This window comes from Alligator sinensis, unplaced genomic scaffold (assembly GCF_000455745.1).
Source record: "Alligator sinensis unplaced genomic scaffold, ASM45574v1 scaffold37_1, whole genome shotgun sequence".
Classification (NCBI taxonomy): domain Eukaryota; kingdom Metazoa; phylum Chordata; order Crocodylia; family Alligatoridae; genus Alligator; species Alligator sinensis.
Window position 1 is genome coordinate 1,847,631 of NW_005841955.1, and position 18,285 is coordinate 1,865,915.

The 18,285-nt window shown below is 42.6% G+C and overlaps 1 protein-coding gene across 1 annotated transcript in view; it reads left to right on the plus strand.

Annotated features, from left to right (window-relative positions):
• FILIP1 (filamin A interacting protein 1) overlaps positions 1 to 18,285 on the plus strand; it is a 218,497-nt gene that overhangs the window by 192,390 nt on the left and 7,822 nt on the right. The window contains 2 exon segments of the mRNA XM_025200098.1: positions 1 to 503; positions 6,176 to 6,233. The exon segment at positions 1 to 503 is cut by the window's left edge and continues 32 nt beyond it. Of these exon segments, the coding sequence (XP_025055883.1) occupies positions 1 to 503; positions 6,176 to 6,233 (561 nt within the window).

Genomic DNA, 18,285 nt, shown 5'->3' on the forward strand with positions numbered 1-18,285 from the left:
TGTCACCTGTTACTATAACGACTTTCTCCAGAGAAAAGTCCTCAGAAGGAGGGAGAACTCCCTTTATGGATAGACCCACATCCCCCATTCAGATTATGACGGTATCTACGTCTGCAGCACCAGCAAAAATCTCTGTCTCTCCAGAATCACAAGATATGACCATGGGAAGGGCTGTCTTCAAGGTAACACCAGAAAAACAAACTGTCCCGACACCAGTCCGGAAGTACAATGCCAATGCCAACATTATAACCACAGAAGACAACAAAATACACATCCACTTAGGTTCTCAGTTCAAACGCTCCCCTGGTGCCACTTCTGAGGGTGCAAGTCCTGTGATAACAGTCAGACCAATGAATGTAGCAGCAGAAAAAGAGGTTATGACTGGTACTGTCCTTCGTTCCCCCAGGAACAATCTATCCGCAAGGTCAGGAGCAAGCAAAGTAACAAGCACCATCACTATAACTCCGGTTACAACATCCTCCACACGAGGAACCCAGTCAATGGTAAGTAGCTTCAGGCACTATGAGATACTCACTGCAGGGAGAAGAGAAACTATGTTATGAATTGGTTTGAGTCACCAACATGAAAGAACAGTTAGGAAACTGTTGACTTCAGTTGAATTATTTGTGGTTTGTAGTGAGAAAATGGTAACCAAGGACAGAATGTATGTGTGTATGTGTGATTTAATGGTCTCTTTTGACATTCTGTCACTTCAAGCAGCTGAGGTGAGACATTTGAGAAAGTCCTTGAAGAGCTATGGGAAATGAAAGAGTGATAACATTGTAAACTCTCCTAGGATGTTGAAGGAGAGGACAGAGGATGGCGGAGGAATTGAGTGGTACAGAAACCTTCCCCCCACCACCACTTTCATTTTCTGTAAGAGCTAATTCTGGAATTTAAAATATTGTTAACATTTTTGGCCTTAGCTTTTAGCTGATTTTTGGGGTGGAGTGTTAAAGAAAAGAAACTGGTGATGGAGTCAGAGCATAAGCAACATGTAGGGAGGGCACCAGGAGGGGGGGGGAGGGCACATGCCCCCATGGAGAGCACTGGTGCCCCCCCGAGAGCGAGAGCTCTAGCTGGTAAGGGGGCATGGAGAGTGCCCCCCCCTTAAATTGGGTCCGCTGCCACCGTGCCAGATGTGGAAGTGCCAGGACTTTCACTGCTGCTGCACACTCACCGGCTGGCCACTGGGGGACATCCCCGGTCATGTCCTGCTGGTGCCCCCTCCCCCCCCCCCCCCCGACTCAAAATGCACCAGTCGCCCATGAGTCAGAGCTTTTTTTAAGGTAATCCTGTTTAATTTACATAAAAACACACACTGCCTAGTTGATTTGAAGAAGTAAGACTCAAACAGAAAGTAGTTTCTTTGTTCATTGTTGTGAGCCTCTCTTGCCATGGCTTACCTGAAAGTGCTCTCTCAGCATTTCTTAGAGCCACGCTCCAAGTGCTTTTCTGTTTATTTCTTGAGCTTCCTTGCTGCCTTCTGTGTGCTTGTATGGTGTCTCTGCTGCTTCACTCCAACAGTACGCCTCTACAGTTAGGTTCAGGCTCTTATCCCTCCAGAAAGCTCTTTCAATGAACCAATGTCCAGACATTTTTGTTCTAGTTCTTGGACAGTATTATTTCATTACTTCAACAGTGTTAGTATAAAAGGGCATATAATTGTTTCTCTGTTTAACTTGGATGGAAAGCAGCTATCATATACAGCTGTTTCTGTAAGCAGTCCCCAGCATAATAGCACCTTTCAACATTCCATGGTCTAAGGAACATTGGCATACAAAAGTAATTAATTTGGGCTATTTAATGTAATGCATCCCTGATAGTTTACTGTTTAAAGTCTTTATATCTACTACCAGATATACTGCTTCCCGTTTTTGTCCAGAACTTTTGGAATTAATGCATTAATTCCTGAACTTCTGCTTTTGTCTTGCAGAAACTTGGAACATATTTTCTTTCATACTTTCTTGTTCTTTTTTTGGGAGATCTGCCCCTTCCATGATGGTGCACTGAACTCTAGAAACCTTAATTTTTTTGCTTTTTTTAACATCTGGTTAAAAAAGAGGCTTCTTTCTTTACCACTTCCTCCCCAGTTTGGATTGTAAAGAAAATAACTCAACCATCAAATTTACTTTTGCTTATTCTCTTGTTTATGCCCTAGGAACATGATTTGGAAAGTATGACCAATCCAAAATGTCCTCTTCCCTTTAGACCCTCCAGAAACAAAGATAAATTGCATATTTACCATAGTTTCTAACTGCTTACTTTATAAATACACCTCCAGTGCTTCCTGTTAAAGGGAACAGGTTTCGCCTTATTAAATCATTACTTCTAAGCAGTGAACATACAAAAACACTATGTTAACATTATTTTAAGAGTGTGATTTCATTAAATGGAAACAAGCAAACAGAAAAAACTGTGTTCTTACTCAGCCCATTGTGGCTAATTGCCACATAGCTCTCAAATAATTGAGATATGATGCACCAAAATACCCAGTCACAAAGAGGTGAACAAACAGCAGAATGAGAGCTTTTCTTCTGAAGTTCCTATCTCTTGCTGGCTTTAGGACATATTTCCTATTGTTTTATATTTTGTAAATCACAGCTGTTTTCCTAACTAATTTTATACAGTTATCTGAAGAACTCCCAATTATATACTGAGGTTATTTCTGCAGGGCCCAGTCTCCCCTGCCCCACCTGGGATAACCTGCTGCATGTCAGAGTGCACGTGGCACAGGTGTTCACCAGGGACAAGTAGCAGTGGCACAAGGTATGCTGCTGCTTCTTGTCCCCAGGGAAACAAATGGCTGCGCTTGTGTGGACGTGGCCAAGGAGGGCAAAAAAGGAACCAACCAGATTCTGCCTCCTGTAAAAAGGTCATGAAGAATAAAAAATGTAGGTTCTCCACAACTGACCTTACTGCGGCCCCTGTCATGTTCATTTAATGGTGCAATGGGATCTGAACCTTGATCCCAACAATTAGCTTCCTGCCATGCCATATGGGATAATAACCTCAGGCTCCCTCTACACTGGCAAATTGAAACCCAGGTGCCACAGGGCCAACAATCAGTTGATTGTCCCAGGGCTGCCTGGGACCAGCTGATTTTCGGCCCCAACCCCAGAGAGTTCCAGGTCCAGTTCACCTGGTGCTATCAGGGCAGCCAGTCAGTTGATTTTTAGCCCTGACCCAGACAGCCCTGAGTCTAAGATATGGGGCTGTCTGAGCCCAGGCTGACAATCAGCTGATTGTCAAAACCACATGCCTAGCAGCTGTGGCTGGACTGCTGGGTACAGGGCATCAGTGGTTCCCCATGGGGCTAGCCAAAGGGCCCTGCTGGGATCTTTAAATCCAGACTCTGAACCCAGAGCTGCTGGGTGTGGGGTTTAAAGTCCTGGTGGGGGGAACCCTTTGGCTTCATGGCTCCCCCCCCGCCACTTCAGCCCCCACTGGTAATCACATGATTGTTGGTCCTAGGGCTGTTCCAGACACCAGTGCAGGCTATGTGCTGGGACCGACAATCAGCAGATTGTCAGCCACAGCCACACATTAAAATTCAGGGACCCATACAAACCAGCCACAAAAATGTTCTACATTATATGAGTAACAATTTTATGGCTCATTTCTCATGTTATGATGCCTTAAGTTGGGTGCACATATATTATCTTGCTCATTTATGCCATGATTTACACATTGTTGTTTTCACTGTGATGATCCAGGTAAAATGCAAGAAGCAAGAGTCTTTTTGGTGATATCTTTTATTGGATTAACTGTATAGTTTTGAGACAAGCTTGCAGGCACAAAATGCCTTTCCTTAGGTCTACCCTTCCTGAGACCTGAGGAAGGGAACTTTGTGCCTGAAAGCTTGCCTAACACCTCTCAATTGCAGAGTTTATCCAATAAAACATATCCTCTGAAAAGACCCTTGCTTTTTGCATAGCACTGAGGTGTGTACAGTCTGCATGTTTATGCGGCCATGCTGGCCATATAATGGGAGGCTTACATGGAGTTACTTACAAATTCTTCCATCAGATAGCAGGAACAAGTGTATTTGGAGCTGTGCATTGGCCTAATACCAGCTCTGATATGACTGATACATATTAGAAGGCCTCCTCAGGGAAAGAAAAACAGAACTTAATCTGTTTTCCGTTGGCCCAACATGTCTAAAATCAAGTAATTTATTTATCCTTTTTTGATAATTTGGAGGATTATGAAACTAGTAACTCCAAGGTGCTGAAGTTCTCAGTTAATAATATACATGCAACTAGAACTCAAGAAATGCCTGAGATTCCAGCTATGTCATTTAATTGCTGTATGTTTATACGCCGTGGAAAGCTTTCAGGGAGTGAAGAATAATCGTCATTTTGTCTCCACTGTATGTTGACATATTTTCCAATGCTGATAGATGCGTTTGCATTTTGTGCCATACAAAATTTCAAGGACCTAATTTATGTTGATGTCTAAATGAGAGACCATGTTGGTTTTTAAGGTTTATTGTAAATGCTTTTGGTTATTGAAAGTGGATTTCTTCCCACCAGTTATTACGGTATTCATGTTTTCCAATTGTTGTGAATTTTTGTATGTGTATGTGGTTTTCTGCTGGTCTTGGGAAGTAAGGAATGGTGAGCACAGATTGACTTTTGTGGAATATGCACTATGTATAAACAGGCCCCTTCTGTTCCATAGCAAGCTATATTCAAGCTGGTGTGGCAGACTGGAAATTTTGTAGCAGTTTCATTTACTTTCCCTTGAGGGTTTTTTAGCAGATCTGAAAACAAATGTTATAATTAACACACTACTCTTAATGCTCTTTATTTTGATTATTCAGTTTTACATTGGTTTTCATGCAATGGCTATACATTTGGGGCTTCACAGTGCAAAGCTACAGTGAAGAAATTGTTAGATTTGTAAGTTTTAGCGGTGAAGTCAAGGACAGTTGACTTCAAGAATGTCAAGCATCTGTGAAGGTGCTTTGAGATTGTGGGATTAGGACACTAACTGATTGCTATTGGGCACGTCTATACGTGCTATTAATTTGCAGCAATAAACTGCCGCATATCACACTGGAGTTACTGCTCCTGGATATACCATTCGCTTGGGACTGCAGCACATTGAACCGAATCAGAGCAGCCCTCGGAGGGGTTGGAGGTCAGCATGAGTTGCTGAACACAAAAAACTCTGCAGCAGGATAATACTTGTATTTACAAGTACTATCCTGCTATGGAGTTTATTAATTTACTGTGGCTTAATAGGGTGCCATGTGTAAACACTGATGTTTACTGTGGATGGAGCTAGTTAGGCAGCTCCACAGTAAACATCTCATGTAGATATGCTCACTGCTTACTTAAAGAGAAACAAAGCAGTTAGATTTAAAACTTTACTGTGACAGTTTAATTGTCAGTATTATTTATTGCAAAAGAGAGAAACAGCAAACATTTAAAGGAGGTTTCTGATTCTAAATGTGAATATTTAATAATATAGAAGGTTTGAAACGTGGTTGTCTGAGAGATTCTCTACTCCCTGTGATATTCTTCACTATAGCTGAAATTAGCTAAGGTCCTCAAGCTGTAAAGGCCCGCAATATAAAGGAAAAGGAGCTGCTGATGGGGTGTTCTCTGGGAGAGGCCTTCTATTTGAGATCAAGGTCTCTGCCACTGTTCACTAGAACCCAGATTTAGAAAGGTAGTTATCCATGTTTGTCTGAAGTCAGAGAGAAGGCAGGGCAGGGTAGCACCTTGAAGACTGCCTAGTTCAGAGAAGCATAAGCTTTCATAGGAGACAGCCTACTTTGTCAGGTAGTATCTGATGAAGTAGGCTGTTTTCTATGAAAGCCTGTGCCTCATTGAACCAGTTAGCCCCTAAAGGTGCCATCTGCCCTACCCCTAGTTTAGAGGCCTGACTTGTTAACTTTCCAAGTCCATCTTCTGTCTCTCTCTGTTGAGGCACCTGTGGAGAGTATGGGGTGAGGTGGAGATTTCTGGGTAATCCTTTGTTTATATTGTGGCTTTTATTGTCTGAGATGGGTGTTCAGAGCACTGGATAGGTGCCTTCTAGGTGTACTTTAAAAATTTAAAGAAATTAATACATAAAAGATAATGAATCATAATGTATAATTAGCGTATATTAAAGAAAAATGTCATCCTTAAAACTATTTTATTTTTCTCCTCTCTTTCTGCAGACAGGACAGGATGGGTCATCACAGAGACCTACACCCACCCGCATTCCTGTGTCAAAAGGTATGAAAGCAGGAAAGCCAATAGTGGCAGCCCCAGGAGCAGGAAATGTGACAAAATTCGAGCCTCGTGCCGAGACTCAATCAATGAAAATAGAACTGAAGAAATCTTCAGCCAACAGCTCTACCTCCCTGGGCGGGGGGAAGGGCTGAGGGCAGTGACTAAGGGGGTATGTTGTGCAGGTTTTACTGCTACCATGAAAATCGGCCCCCTGTCTGTTACTTGCTAGTGTTTGCGTATACTAATTACATCCTGAAGCTGTCACTAATAACAAACTAATAAATGTGTGTCTTGACTATTTAATTTAACAACATCCTCTTGTTTCCATACCGGGGTTAGAATAGTAGTTTTGCACTGGTTCTATGCTAGTAATATATTTCAGCCAGTTAAGTTACCTTGAGCAATCTCATTTCGATATTTATCTAGTTCAGGGGTTCTTTAACTTATTTGTAGTTCAGGTCACTTTTTAATAGATTATTTTGTGGCACTGCCTTCTGCCAATTCACTATTGCATGGACCACTTTCATTGCCATTCATGATCACATAACATTCTTCAGGCAACTAAAGCAACTGCTTGCTTAGGGAAGTCATGATAGGAAAGCAGTAAACCATATTTTCTCACATATAGCCCGCCCATGATCCAGAGTGTGCCTAATCCAAGAACAAAACACACACCCAGCCTGGAACACTGAGTCCAACCCTACATGCTGGCCTGATCCAGCCTGCTATGGCTAGGTCCATGTGCCAGGTCGAATGCCGCATGCTGGCTCTGCCCCCCCCTCCATCAGTACAGTCTAGTCTGTTAGATCTGGGGCTCATCGAGTGACCCTGTGTGCTGACCTGATCTTGTGCATGGGCCCATGTCATCCAACCAGGGAGTTCCTCAGGGGTCCAGAAATTTGGCAGTGGGGAGTGGTAGCAGCATTCATTACTGTGGCTCAGGGAGTCGTGGAAATGAATGCTGTCACCACTCCCTCACTGACAAATGTTTGGATCCCTTGGGATCCATATTTCTCATGTGTAATGCACATACCAATTTTACCCAGCTGGCCTGGAGGAAAGCCACATGTGTTTTATGCAAGAAAATATGGCATTTGCCGTTCTTTTTAAATAAGGCCTAGTGGCTAGAAAAGAAAAAGAGGAAGAGCCAACTCCATGGGACCAGTCATGTCTGTGGCCCATTGCTGTTTGACAGACCACAGCTTCTCATCTAATTGACTGATTTATTATAGCCAGAGTTGGGGCCTGACTAAAATTGTATTGAATTCTATGGAAGTCATTACATTGAATTTACTGGGTTTTGGATTAGGTCCATAATGGGGAACTGTGCTGTAGTCAGACACCAGCTGCCAAAAGGTTTTCCTATTTTAACATAATCCTTAACATATAGTTAGTGATGAAAAGTGTTCAAGAACTCAGCTGAGATATAGTGTGGGAAAAAAGAGGCTTTATTCATAATTGACCCTAAATTCCAGCGTGTTCCCTGAAGTTTGATATGTGTCTATCTCAGATACCGACCTTGTTCACGGCTCTGTGGAGAATCATCGTTCTTTTCTTTGTGATTTTGTTCTGGTTAAATTGGAATGTTTGCATTTTAAGCATGTTTTAAGGAATTGCTTCAGCATGGAAATGGGTGTGGATTTTATTTTATAATAATTGTTGTTATGGCTGTGTTTTTTCAATGCACCACACTTGTGGACATTTCCATTTAAAGTTCAGTTTCTGGAGAAGGAAGGTAACAAAAGAAACTTTGAGTAATTTGATATACAGGCATGTCGCATCATACGCGCATTCAACTTGCGCGAATTCAACTATAGACGGGTGGGGAGGGGGGGCGGGCCTCGAGTCTGCACGTGGCGCTGCCGCTTACCTGGAGGCCCGGCCATCACCACGCTGCCAGCGGTGACTGCCTCTGCCTCCAAAACCTCCTGCCGCTGCCATGGAGCCGTGCTTAGAGCTGTGTGGCCGGCCGCTTGGCGTGGTGGTGGCCGGGCAGCACGCAGCCATCCCCACCACCACCCCATGCTGCCGCCGGTCACACAGCATTAAGCGCGGCTTTGCAGTGGCGGCGGGAGGTTTTGGAGGCAGAGGCAGTCACTGGTGGCATGGTAATATGCCATTTCACTATATGCGATTTTCGCCTTTACGCGCTGCCTCTAGAACATAACCCCCGCGTAAGATGCGACATGCCTGTACAAGCGTTTGGCCAGAGGATGCGCTAAAAAAAAAAAAAAGATTGAATCAGTTAAGTGAGCTAGTAAGAGTCTAGCAACCCTGGCTGCCTTACTAGAGGAGAGGAGAAAAAGGAAGATGACAGCATGAAGCATACAAATATAGCACACTGTACATGGAGGACAGGTGAAGCTAGTGGCTACTGCGAGCTATATGTAGTTCATTAGACATATAGAATCAATTAAATGAAGCAACAGGTTAGGGCAGGAGTTGGAAACCTAAAACCCACAAGCTGGATCTGGCCTGTGACAAGATTTTATTTGGCTTACCAAGCATGCTAAAAACTGATATAATCATTCCCACTGTTAATAGGTTTTGAGCAAGAATGCCTCGTCTAGTGGTGGAATATTTAACAGTTACCATCTCCAGTTTGCCTTAGGATTCAACCATGTTAACTCAGCCTACTGTTAGTGAAAGATACCTGACCCCTAGGTTAGGGGATTTGTTTTTCTTGGTGTACAGGGAAAGTGTCTTCCAAGGAAAATCTGTCAGAGAGGTCAGTAAAAATGTGAGCACTCCAGGTATTGTTTAGCCTTTGAAGCAAAGAATCATAGGATTAGAAGAAAACTCAAGGGTAATCTAGTCCAGCTGCTGTACAAACATAATAGTTGCTAATTGTAAATTGACAAAGTCAAGTGGGCAAAGTTCCAACCTGAAGTTGTTGTGAGGAACCCTTTGCGGGGCTCAAGGCGAGCAAGTGTTGATGTAAATCATTTGTCACCAACTGGTCGATTGGGATCGACTGGTGGATCCTGGAGCCTCCTGAAGTTGATCCTGGGCTGTGGGGGCTGAGCGCATGCTTGCATGCGCGTGCCACCCCTCCCAAGCCCAGCAGGTCAGTTGGTAGGGGAGAAAAGGGTTGGAGGGCTGGGGGACATGTACACCACGGCTCGGGGTGCAAAGCCCAGCTTGCAGTGGCAGCCTGGGTGGAGCGGGGGAAGGAGCTATGGGCTGGAAGGCTGCATCAGGCTGTCCCGCCAGACCTGGCCCATTTTGTGCTCGGTGACAGCACTGGGACCAGGGATTGGGGGGCTATGGCCCCACTCTGTGGCCCTGCTCCCAGCATTGCTGCCGCATGTACCCAGCTTGAGTGCAGCCTGGCTAGGAACAGCCTGGCACCACCCCAGCCCCAGCCCAGCCCAGCCCATGTGTAGATCTGGGGGTATGTGCTGCTCACAGCACCATCCCCCACCCCGACCCAGCTGTGCAGGGCCTACCCCTCCCTCACTGCTGTTGCGGGGGGCAGATCAAGGCTCCAGCGGTGAGAGAGGGGGTGGGGCTAGGGCTGGGGCCTTGATCTGCCTTGCCCTCCCCACGGCTCTCTCTCCTCCCTCCACCCCTCCCCACAGACTTACCTGCTGGGTTGGGGGGTGGGGGGGTAGGTCTTCCATTCATTTTAAATTTCAAAAGTGATCTCTGACCTAAAAAGGTTGGAGATCACTAATGTAAATAGTTGCTGTAAACTGTTTTGTAAGTAGGACATCTAGTTGCCTATCACCCTAGGGGGAGATGAGAGTCTGAGCCTCGCAGCAGAGCACAGATTGCACCGATTAGTCCCTGATGACTTTATATTTAAATGTATTGGGTGCATGTTGTCTCCAGGTTAATACTATAGTTTTGTATAAGTTTTATGGAGAAGGTGGCTGACTGTGCTGGAGGAGAAAGGCTCTGAGAGCTGGAGAGAGAAAAGTGTAGTCCCAGGGATGACAGAGAGAGAAAGGAATAGTTCCAAGGAGGAGAGAGTAGAGTCTAAGCAAGGCAGAACGCACTGCAATGGCACAATAAAGACTGTTTTTCTGTAGCTGAACAGCCTACTGTGCTGTTTGGGATGTCAGCTCTCTGACCCCCTAACTTTGAAGAAGAAATCATTCCAGGAGCTGATCAAAGAAGGAGCTCTCTGAGGTGGGGCTGCTATGGATTGCCAGGGAAACCAGGGACAAAGAGGAGCCAGGGTCTCAAGCAAGAGACTTGCCCCTCGAGAAGCCATGCCAGGGCTTGTTTCCAGGGGTCCTGAAGGAGGGAGACTGACTAAGTATTCTTCTTAGGGAGTTCTGAGGCAGAGCTTCATCTGAAGGGAGCAATCCATGACAAATCATTCCAGACAAATGCTTATCCAGCCTCTTCTTGACAACCTGCAAGGAAGGAAGATTTCACTACTTCCCCAAGCAGCTTGTTTCATTGCCCTCCTGTTCTTACATTTAGGAAAATTTTCTGGAAATATGATTTAAATCTGCTTTTGCCACAATTTAAATCCATTGTGATGTGGCCTGCCCTCTGCAAGAAAGAACAATATTTCTCCATCTTCTTTATGACAACATTTCAAATATTTGAAAACTTATAACCTCATCAATCTGGAATGCTGGGGACTGAGCACCTGCCGGAAATTTGAAAATTCCGTTTTTTTGAAACTCGAGCGGCGGCCAGTTGCGGAGTGGGGTGGGGAGGAAGTAGCGGTGGCCGGTCCCAGAGCAGTAGCCACATGTGGAACAGGGTGGTGGATGGTGGCAGCAGCTACCGCATGCAAGCTTCCCCCTACACGTCTGGGGGAGTGGAGGGGCAGCTTAAAAAGTGCCAGATTTTCAAGAATTCCAGATTTTTGAGATTCAGATTAATGAGGTTATACTGTATCTTGTTCTCCTCACTTATTCTCCTTTTCTCCAAACTAAACGTACTTAATTCCTTAAACCTTACCTCAGATGGCTTGCTTTCCAAGCTCATTATCATCTTTATTGGTCACCTCTATATTCTCTCCACTTCTCTGCATAGGTTTTATAATCCAGTGTCCAAAACTGGACACAGTATTCCAGCTGAGGACTAGCTAGTGCTGAGGAAAATGGTACTCTATGCCTGAATTTTATCACCTTTTTGTGTGATAGGATCACGTAGCTGACTCATGTTGAATCGGCAGTCCACCATAAACTCCAGATCCTTCTCAGTAGTCCTACTGCTAATCTAGTTTACCCCCCATTCTGTATGTTTCTATTTAGTTTTTCCTCCTTATGGGTAGCACTTTACATATGTCTGTGTTCAATTTCATGTTGTTGTCTATATCCAAAATTTCCAATTTTTCCAGATTCAACTTTTATTCCTTTCTTCCAAAATGTATGCAGTCCCTCCCAGTTTTGTCACCTGCTAATTGGATCAGTAAACTCTCTTAATCCATATTTTAGGTTGTGACCCTACTAAAGGCCCAGGTGTGCCCCACCTTTCTATTCTTCTTCATCAGAAGGACATTTTGTTTCTGGAAGACCATCATTAATGTTCATTTTTTGGGATCCCACTTCTAAAAAAAAAAATCTCACTAGGCCTTGATTTTCAGTTAACTCCATTAATTTTGGAGTTGTGGGGAATGGAACATCTGGAAAGCCAATCCATATTTTTAAAAATATTAGTTCCTAATACTGTAGGATAGAATTTGGAGGCTGTTTCTCAGAAACCAATGTATAGCCGGAGATTCTGGGTAGAAGTGTATTAGTTCCTCCCAGTTAAGTTATTCCTAATAAATTCCCAGTGCCTCAATTTATTAGCGACTCATTGCTGATTCTTTTGATTTGTAAAATGATTTAGTTTTTCTCAGAAGTTCTAAGAAAACGTATTAATATGAAACCCCTGATAATTGTTAATATGAATGCAGAAACAAATCTTCCATTCAGTTCAAACGAGTCATTTAAAACACTGCATATATGAGCCCCAAGCTAACATCCCTTGATACAGTGGTAACCTACAGTTGGCTTAGACTTTCCTTTTCAGTGCTTTTTAAAAGGTACTAGCTCTTCTTGCCTTAACTGTATCTACATCTGAGGCAATCGCTTAAATATGTCTGTATTTGGATACGGTTTGAAAGGACAGCATATCTGAAGAAACTGTCAGCATTATAGAATGAGAAATCCAATACCTATAATATAGCACAGCAGATCCAGAATTGCCAAAGCAAGGTAAAAGATTTGGAGTTTGAAAAAAGTAAACCAGAAATGCCATGGTGAGCAATACTGACAGACAAATGCCCTGTGGATCCAGATGCTGAGATCAGTGCCAGGGCAATCAGAAAAAAAATTCTAATCCCTACACCAAGGGGCAGGTCCAGCCGAGTACAGCAGTGCAGTTGCAACAACTTTCCACCACTGCTTTCCCTGGCTAATCCTGGGGCAGGGAAGCCCCAGAGTCTCTCCTGCCCTGCTCCAGCCTTACCCCATCCTCCCATGCTGGGGGGTGGTGTGCTGTACCCTCTTCTAGTAAATCCTGGATTCGCCCATGTCCAGACCCAACCCAACAAAAGGCCAGAAAACTGAAACCTGACAAAAAATATTCCAGAAATGTCCTGGATAGAAACTTTGTGAATGTTGATTGCAAAATATCTTGAAAAAATCCAGCCTATGAACTTTGTTTAAACAAATATTAGCAAGAGGAGGGCGGGTCCCTGTAATTACAAGGCTTCTTGAAAGGGAACAAAGATAAAGGACAAGAGACAGGGGGGCAAGCCAAAGGTTATCGTAAATTAATGTAGGTATTAATGTGAAGAGTAAATTAATCTAAGTATCAATCTGAAGAGTTCAGGCAAAAATATTTTGTGGGGTAAACAGTTTGCCAGAAGTACCTTATATATATGTGCATCAATTGTTAACTAAAAATTTATACTTAGGGAAACTCAGTGTATTGTATTTTTTTTTCCACATACCTGATGTTCTCTGTTTTTAGCTTAGGGAAGAGAAATTGGAAAAGAGTTTAAGGAGTTTTAGAAGTGAAGCTTGGCTTTTGTATCATATTGATTTCAAGTGCTATTTCATATGAATCTGGAGGAAGTTAGTAGTTACTAACTAATAACATTAAGGCCAGGTACAGACATTGCACATAAACCGAGTTAAGTGATCAGAAATCGATCTAAACCTGTTACCGTACAGAAGTTCAGTGCGTACAGATCAGTCTAAAGTAGAACCCAGTTTAAGAAAGACCTGGTTTGATGTGCACTCAAATCTAATTTATTTAGGTTAGACATGTAAATCAATTTTCTGTACCAGCCCTGTCCCTGATGTCCGCCCCAAGGCACGTGTGCCAAGTAAAATGCCTTTGTGTGCCATGTCCTGGAACCCATGCTGGGGGTTGCCTACCCCTGGTGTACACATTTTGCTACTAATCTAACCTAGGCTGCTTACAGAAATCCATGTAACTTAAATCAATTCTGCTTCGGGCTTTTTGAACATCTGTACTTAGCCTAAGATTAATCACTCCAGACCAGATCCAAAAAGAGACTTGAGCACTGAAACTCAAAATTTCTTTGGATCAGTCTTTAATGATCCCTATCCGTTACCAGCTGACCTTGGAGGTGCATAACGTTCATGGATCCTCAGTTTTTTACATTAAGTTAGTTGCCTGAAGTTCTGTTTCTGCATGTTCCCAGAAGTATCTCAGCCTTCAGTGTGCTGAGCAGCTTAGCATCCTGCTCACACCTAGGCCACCTGGGACCCATGCTGTGGCCTGTCTCCTCAGAGGACTCAGTTCAGTGTACATTCTCAAACCATGCCCCAACAGAGCAGGCTCTAAACAAAGTACAATGATGGCCCCTACTTTATTACTATTCGGTTATTGGATAAAAGAGGGAATCTCCTTCTTCAGACAGCTTTAAAAGAGTGACCCCTACTCTGTTTTATAGAGAAAGGGCATAGGCAGCTATCAAAGATCCCAGCCTTTGAATCCTGAGTGGAGGCAGCCTCCCAGGTACTGCTGAGTTGGAAGCCAAAATCCTAGAGAGACGTGAGATTTAAGATACTTGCTATCCTCGGCATTTCCCTGTTGGCTAGCTTTCAGTAGCTCCCTGCTTAGAGTGATATTTTTTATGGATTCTATTTTGAGGCACCTACATTCCTCGCATTTAGATATCTACCAGGAATTCAGGATTCTAGTATAGGAGCTGGATGCCCAGAGGCTAGGCATTGCAATGTTCAGCATTGTGGCACCAAAGTCATTTTTTTGGATCTGGACCACAGTTTTTTGTAAATTCTCTAGTGCAAGAAGCATGACTTAAAATATGACCATATCAGGGACAGAGCTCAATACAGAGCTATTTTACATCATAGCATCTCTATGTAGTGTTAAGGACAAAGTAGCCTCTTTGAATTTCCCTACAGACATTTGCAAATCCTTAACACATGTTTTCCACTAAATTACATAAGGCCAGATTCTGTCATTCATACTTGTATTGAATACAGTTTACTTCTGTGAGGCATGTCTGTCATTAACAGAAAGATTAATTTGAATAAAAGTGAGAGAGAGACTGCAGAACTTGGCCCACAGTTACAAGCCGGTTCTAATCTAAAGGATCGCTTTCAGATCCTGAAGTCCATAAAAATAACAATAGCTTGAATTGCTCGGGAGACTTTACCTTTACATTTTATTATGCCATCCATTTGATTAAAAACAAGCAACACCTTATGAGTCTTATGAATATGTCTGCACAGTAATGCACATCATAATATTTAAACCTCAAACTGTTTACAGTAGTTTATAATTATTTTAAAATAAAATAATATTGACCTGTGAAAGTTCATGCCAGTTATGGGCCAAGTACCATATTATTGCCTAGAATATGTTACACGTGTTCTAGAATCCTGTCAAAAGTAACACTATTGTTAGGTGATTCTGGACACAATTTCAAGAACAGTAGTCTACTGTTCTACTGTGTTCCAGGTTTTTGGCACAGGCAACCACAATAATGGTTTTCAGACCAATTATATGTTCCTATCACACATCAGTTGCTGATCCCATTGAGTCAGTTAGAAACCTGTAGTTTGCTGGCAGTGATAGGGAATGTTTTTCTCCCTTCCATCTATGCGAGCAATTCCCATCCCCTTAATCTTGAGTGAGCTCTTGCAGATGAAGCTCTCAGATTTGTAATTATAAATGTTGACTTCATTTTCAAACCATCTTACTGCTTGGTTTCTGCTCCTATTTGCATGTTTGGAACATGTCATCAAGGTTAACTACTTTCAAATTGGGAGCTATCAGCTGAGAGAACAAAACTATGTACGGGTACATCTGGATGTGTTTTTCTTGGACTTTGCAAGATAGAAGCACAAGCAGATTTTCATACTAAAAACTATTTTAGACAGGATGTTTAAAATAGTAACAATGGTATGTGGAGCTCTACCCTTGCCACTTGACCTTATGCTGTTTCTGGTACATACATTTTTATTTTGTCACATTTGGTTCTATCCATTTGTGTAAATTGTAAAAAGAAATTAAACCTCAAATGTTAAAGTGTCAGTTGATGTGCTTTATTATTGGAATTGATCAGATTTTATGCCAGTTGTTTGCTCTGAGCCAATTTAATCTCAGTTATTTCAGTGTATTGCAGAGTTACAGTGAACTCTGATTTACACCATCATAACTGAAATTAGAATTTGGCTATTTACATACAGATGCCTTCATTTACTTTTCTTACAAATAAAGTAAATTCAGTTTTGTTTATTTAAGTGAATGTGTCGCTCATTTATAGCGCCAATCAATCATCACATCATATCTGACCCTACAGTCAGTTAACCAGGATTTAACTGGCCATACCTCTATTTGGTGGTACTTAACCATTTTCAAACTGCAGAGGGTCACTGTGCCTCAAACCTAGACCAATGGGGCCTTCGCAATGACAACAAATGCCCTTGTGGACAAATTCAAGCCATGTCCCACATTGTTGACTTGTGTCCATTTACTATGCTACCCGGTGGTCTTCAAGCTCTTTACACTGGTGATGATATTGCCTTAAGATGGCTGAAACAATATGCTGAAACTGCATACGCTAAATAAATAAATAGCACATGGCCCCAGAAGCTCTCTCTCTTTCCATAAGCAGGTTATCCTTTCATCACATTGATAGAATATATTCTACTAAAATTTTAATCTGTTTGGGCATCTGTTTTAAATAGCTAATATTTTTTTCTGACACACAGAAAAATGTTTCTTTCTACAATACAACTTAAAAAAATTAAATATTTGTGACCCCTCTGATTTCTGGTCCACTCAAAGTTTAAAACCAGCTGTCTGGCAAAAACACTTTTATTCAGACAGCAGTGAGGTTAACAAATGATACCCTTGATTCCTTCTAAATGCTTTATTCTACAAATGTTAATGATCCTCTCTCTTTTTGAATGGTCTTTAATGGTTCCACTAATAAAGCTATCCTTTCTTCTTCAATTCTGCTGTCTATTAGCTGCTCTTAGTAATGTAGCTCCTGTTTCACAGCTCTATGGAGAATTTTTTAACTCTAGCTAGAAACATTGACTCAAGTGTTGAAATAACTCAGTAAAGCATTGGATGCACTGTCAAGATGCTCAAGAAGGTTAGATTTTGTTTTATGAATCTGAAAGAGATGTATATTTAATTACAGACTAATGAAACAGTATCTTTTGATTATTTTTGCCTGGTTTCCTGTGTTTTTAGATCCACTTAAAGTATGTGTCAGATAGATTAATGAACAAATGAATAATAAAAGGAGAAATGGTCTGATTTCTTGATGCTCTCTGTAATCTCTGACTTTTTCCTGCATAACTGTTGTATTTGATAAAGAGTAGGAAAGCTGATTATAAAACCAACTCTAATCTTGCTTTTCAGTAATTAATTTGGCTTGTACAAGGAAAATGTCATTTTAAATTTAGATTTTGTCTCCAAATTCTGTGCATTTATATCTAATGTAAATACTGAATATTAAAGACTGCTGGCTTCTTAGAATGAGCTCATGTTACTCCCACTGAAGTTATGAGAGTTTTCACCTAAGAGTAGAATTTGACTCTAAGCAATTACAGTTTTGACTGTGCTGCACATTCATCAAGAACTTGAAGTTAGAAAACAGCACTGGTGGTGAAGGTAAACTTTTACTGTAGTTTACAACTGTTTTATGTTCTTTATTCAATTCTGGGAGGAAGGTAGATGTGTCTGGCTGAAAAGCTTTTGTAAATAATAAAATAAATGTGGAAGAATGTTCTTTATTTGAGAACTATCCTTGTTTCACTTGCCTTCCCACATTCCTGATTGTTTGCTCTACTCATTCAGTAAATGTGAGTAAGATAATTAAAAGATGCCATCTAGTGGCTTGCTTGTGGCAAAAAGGGAAAATGAAAACTATACAGCTATTTTTAGGGCTGTCAAACAATTAAAAAAATTGATCGTGATTAGTTGTGGAATTAAAAAATTAGTCACAATTAATCACAATTTTAATCGCACAGATAAAAATTCAAAATTATGCAGAGCAACCCTCAAAATTATGCAAAATTATGCAGGTACTTTGTTTGGTTGTGGGTGTGGGGGAGAAAATTATGACGTGTGGGGGGCTATGGGTACATGTGTGGAGTTTGGAGCCTGGGGATGGGGGATCCTACCCGTGGCATGATGCGGGGTACTATGAGTCAGGAGTGAGGGGCAACAGCAGGGCTGGGGGGGCTGTGGCTTGGGAGTGAGGGGCAGACAAACATATGCTCACAGACACCACGCAGCAGGTAAGTCTGTGGAGGGGGAGGGCTGGGGGAGAGGAAAGGGGCAGGGAGGCTGATCGAGGCCCTCACGGTGAAGGAGGGAATGGGGCAGGGGCTGGGATGAATGGGGTCCTGGGACTGGTCATGCGACAAGAGCCATGGGTGGTTTGTCCAGGGGTGTGGGGGACACAGCTCCCTGCTGCTGTGTGCAATCCTGAGGGAGGCATGGGGAACACATACCCCCTGATACATGCATGGGGCAGAGGCAGGCAGCCTGCTGTGAGCTGGGGCTCTGCACCCTGTTGCCTTTGCCCTGGGTGCCATGCAATGCCATGTGCCTCCTGCCACTGGGGAGGCCGGGGGGACGC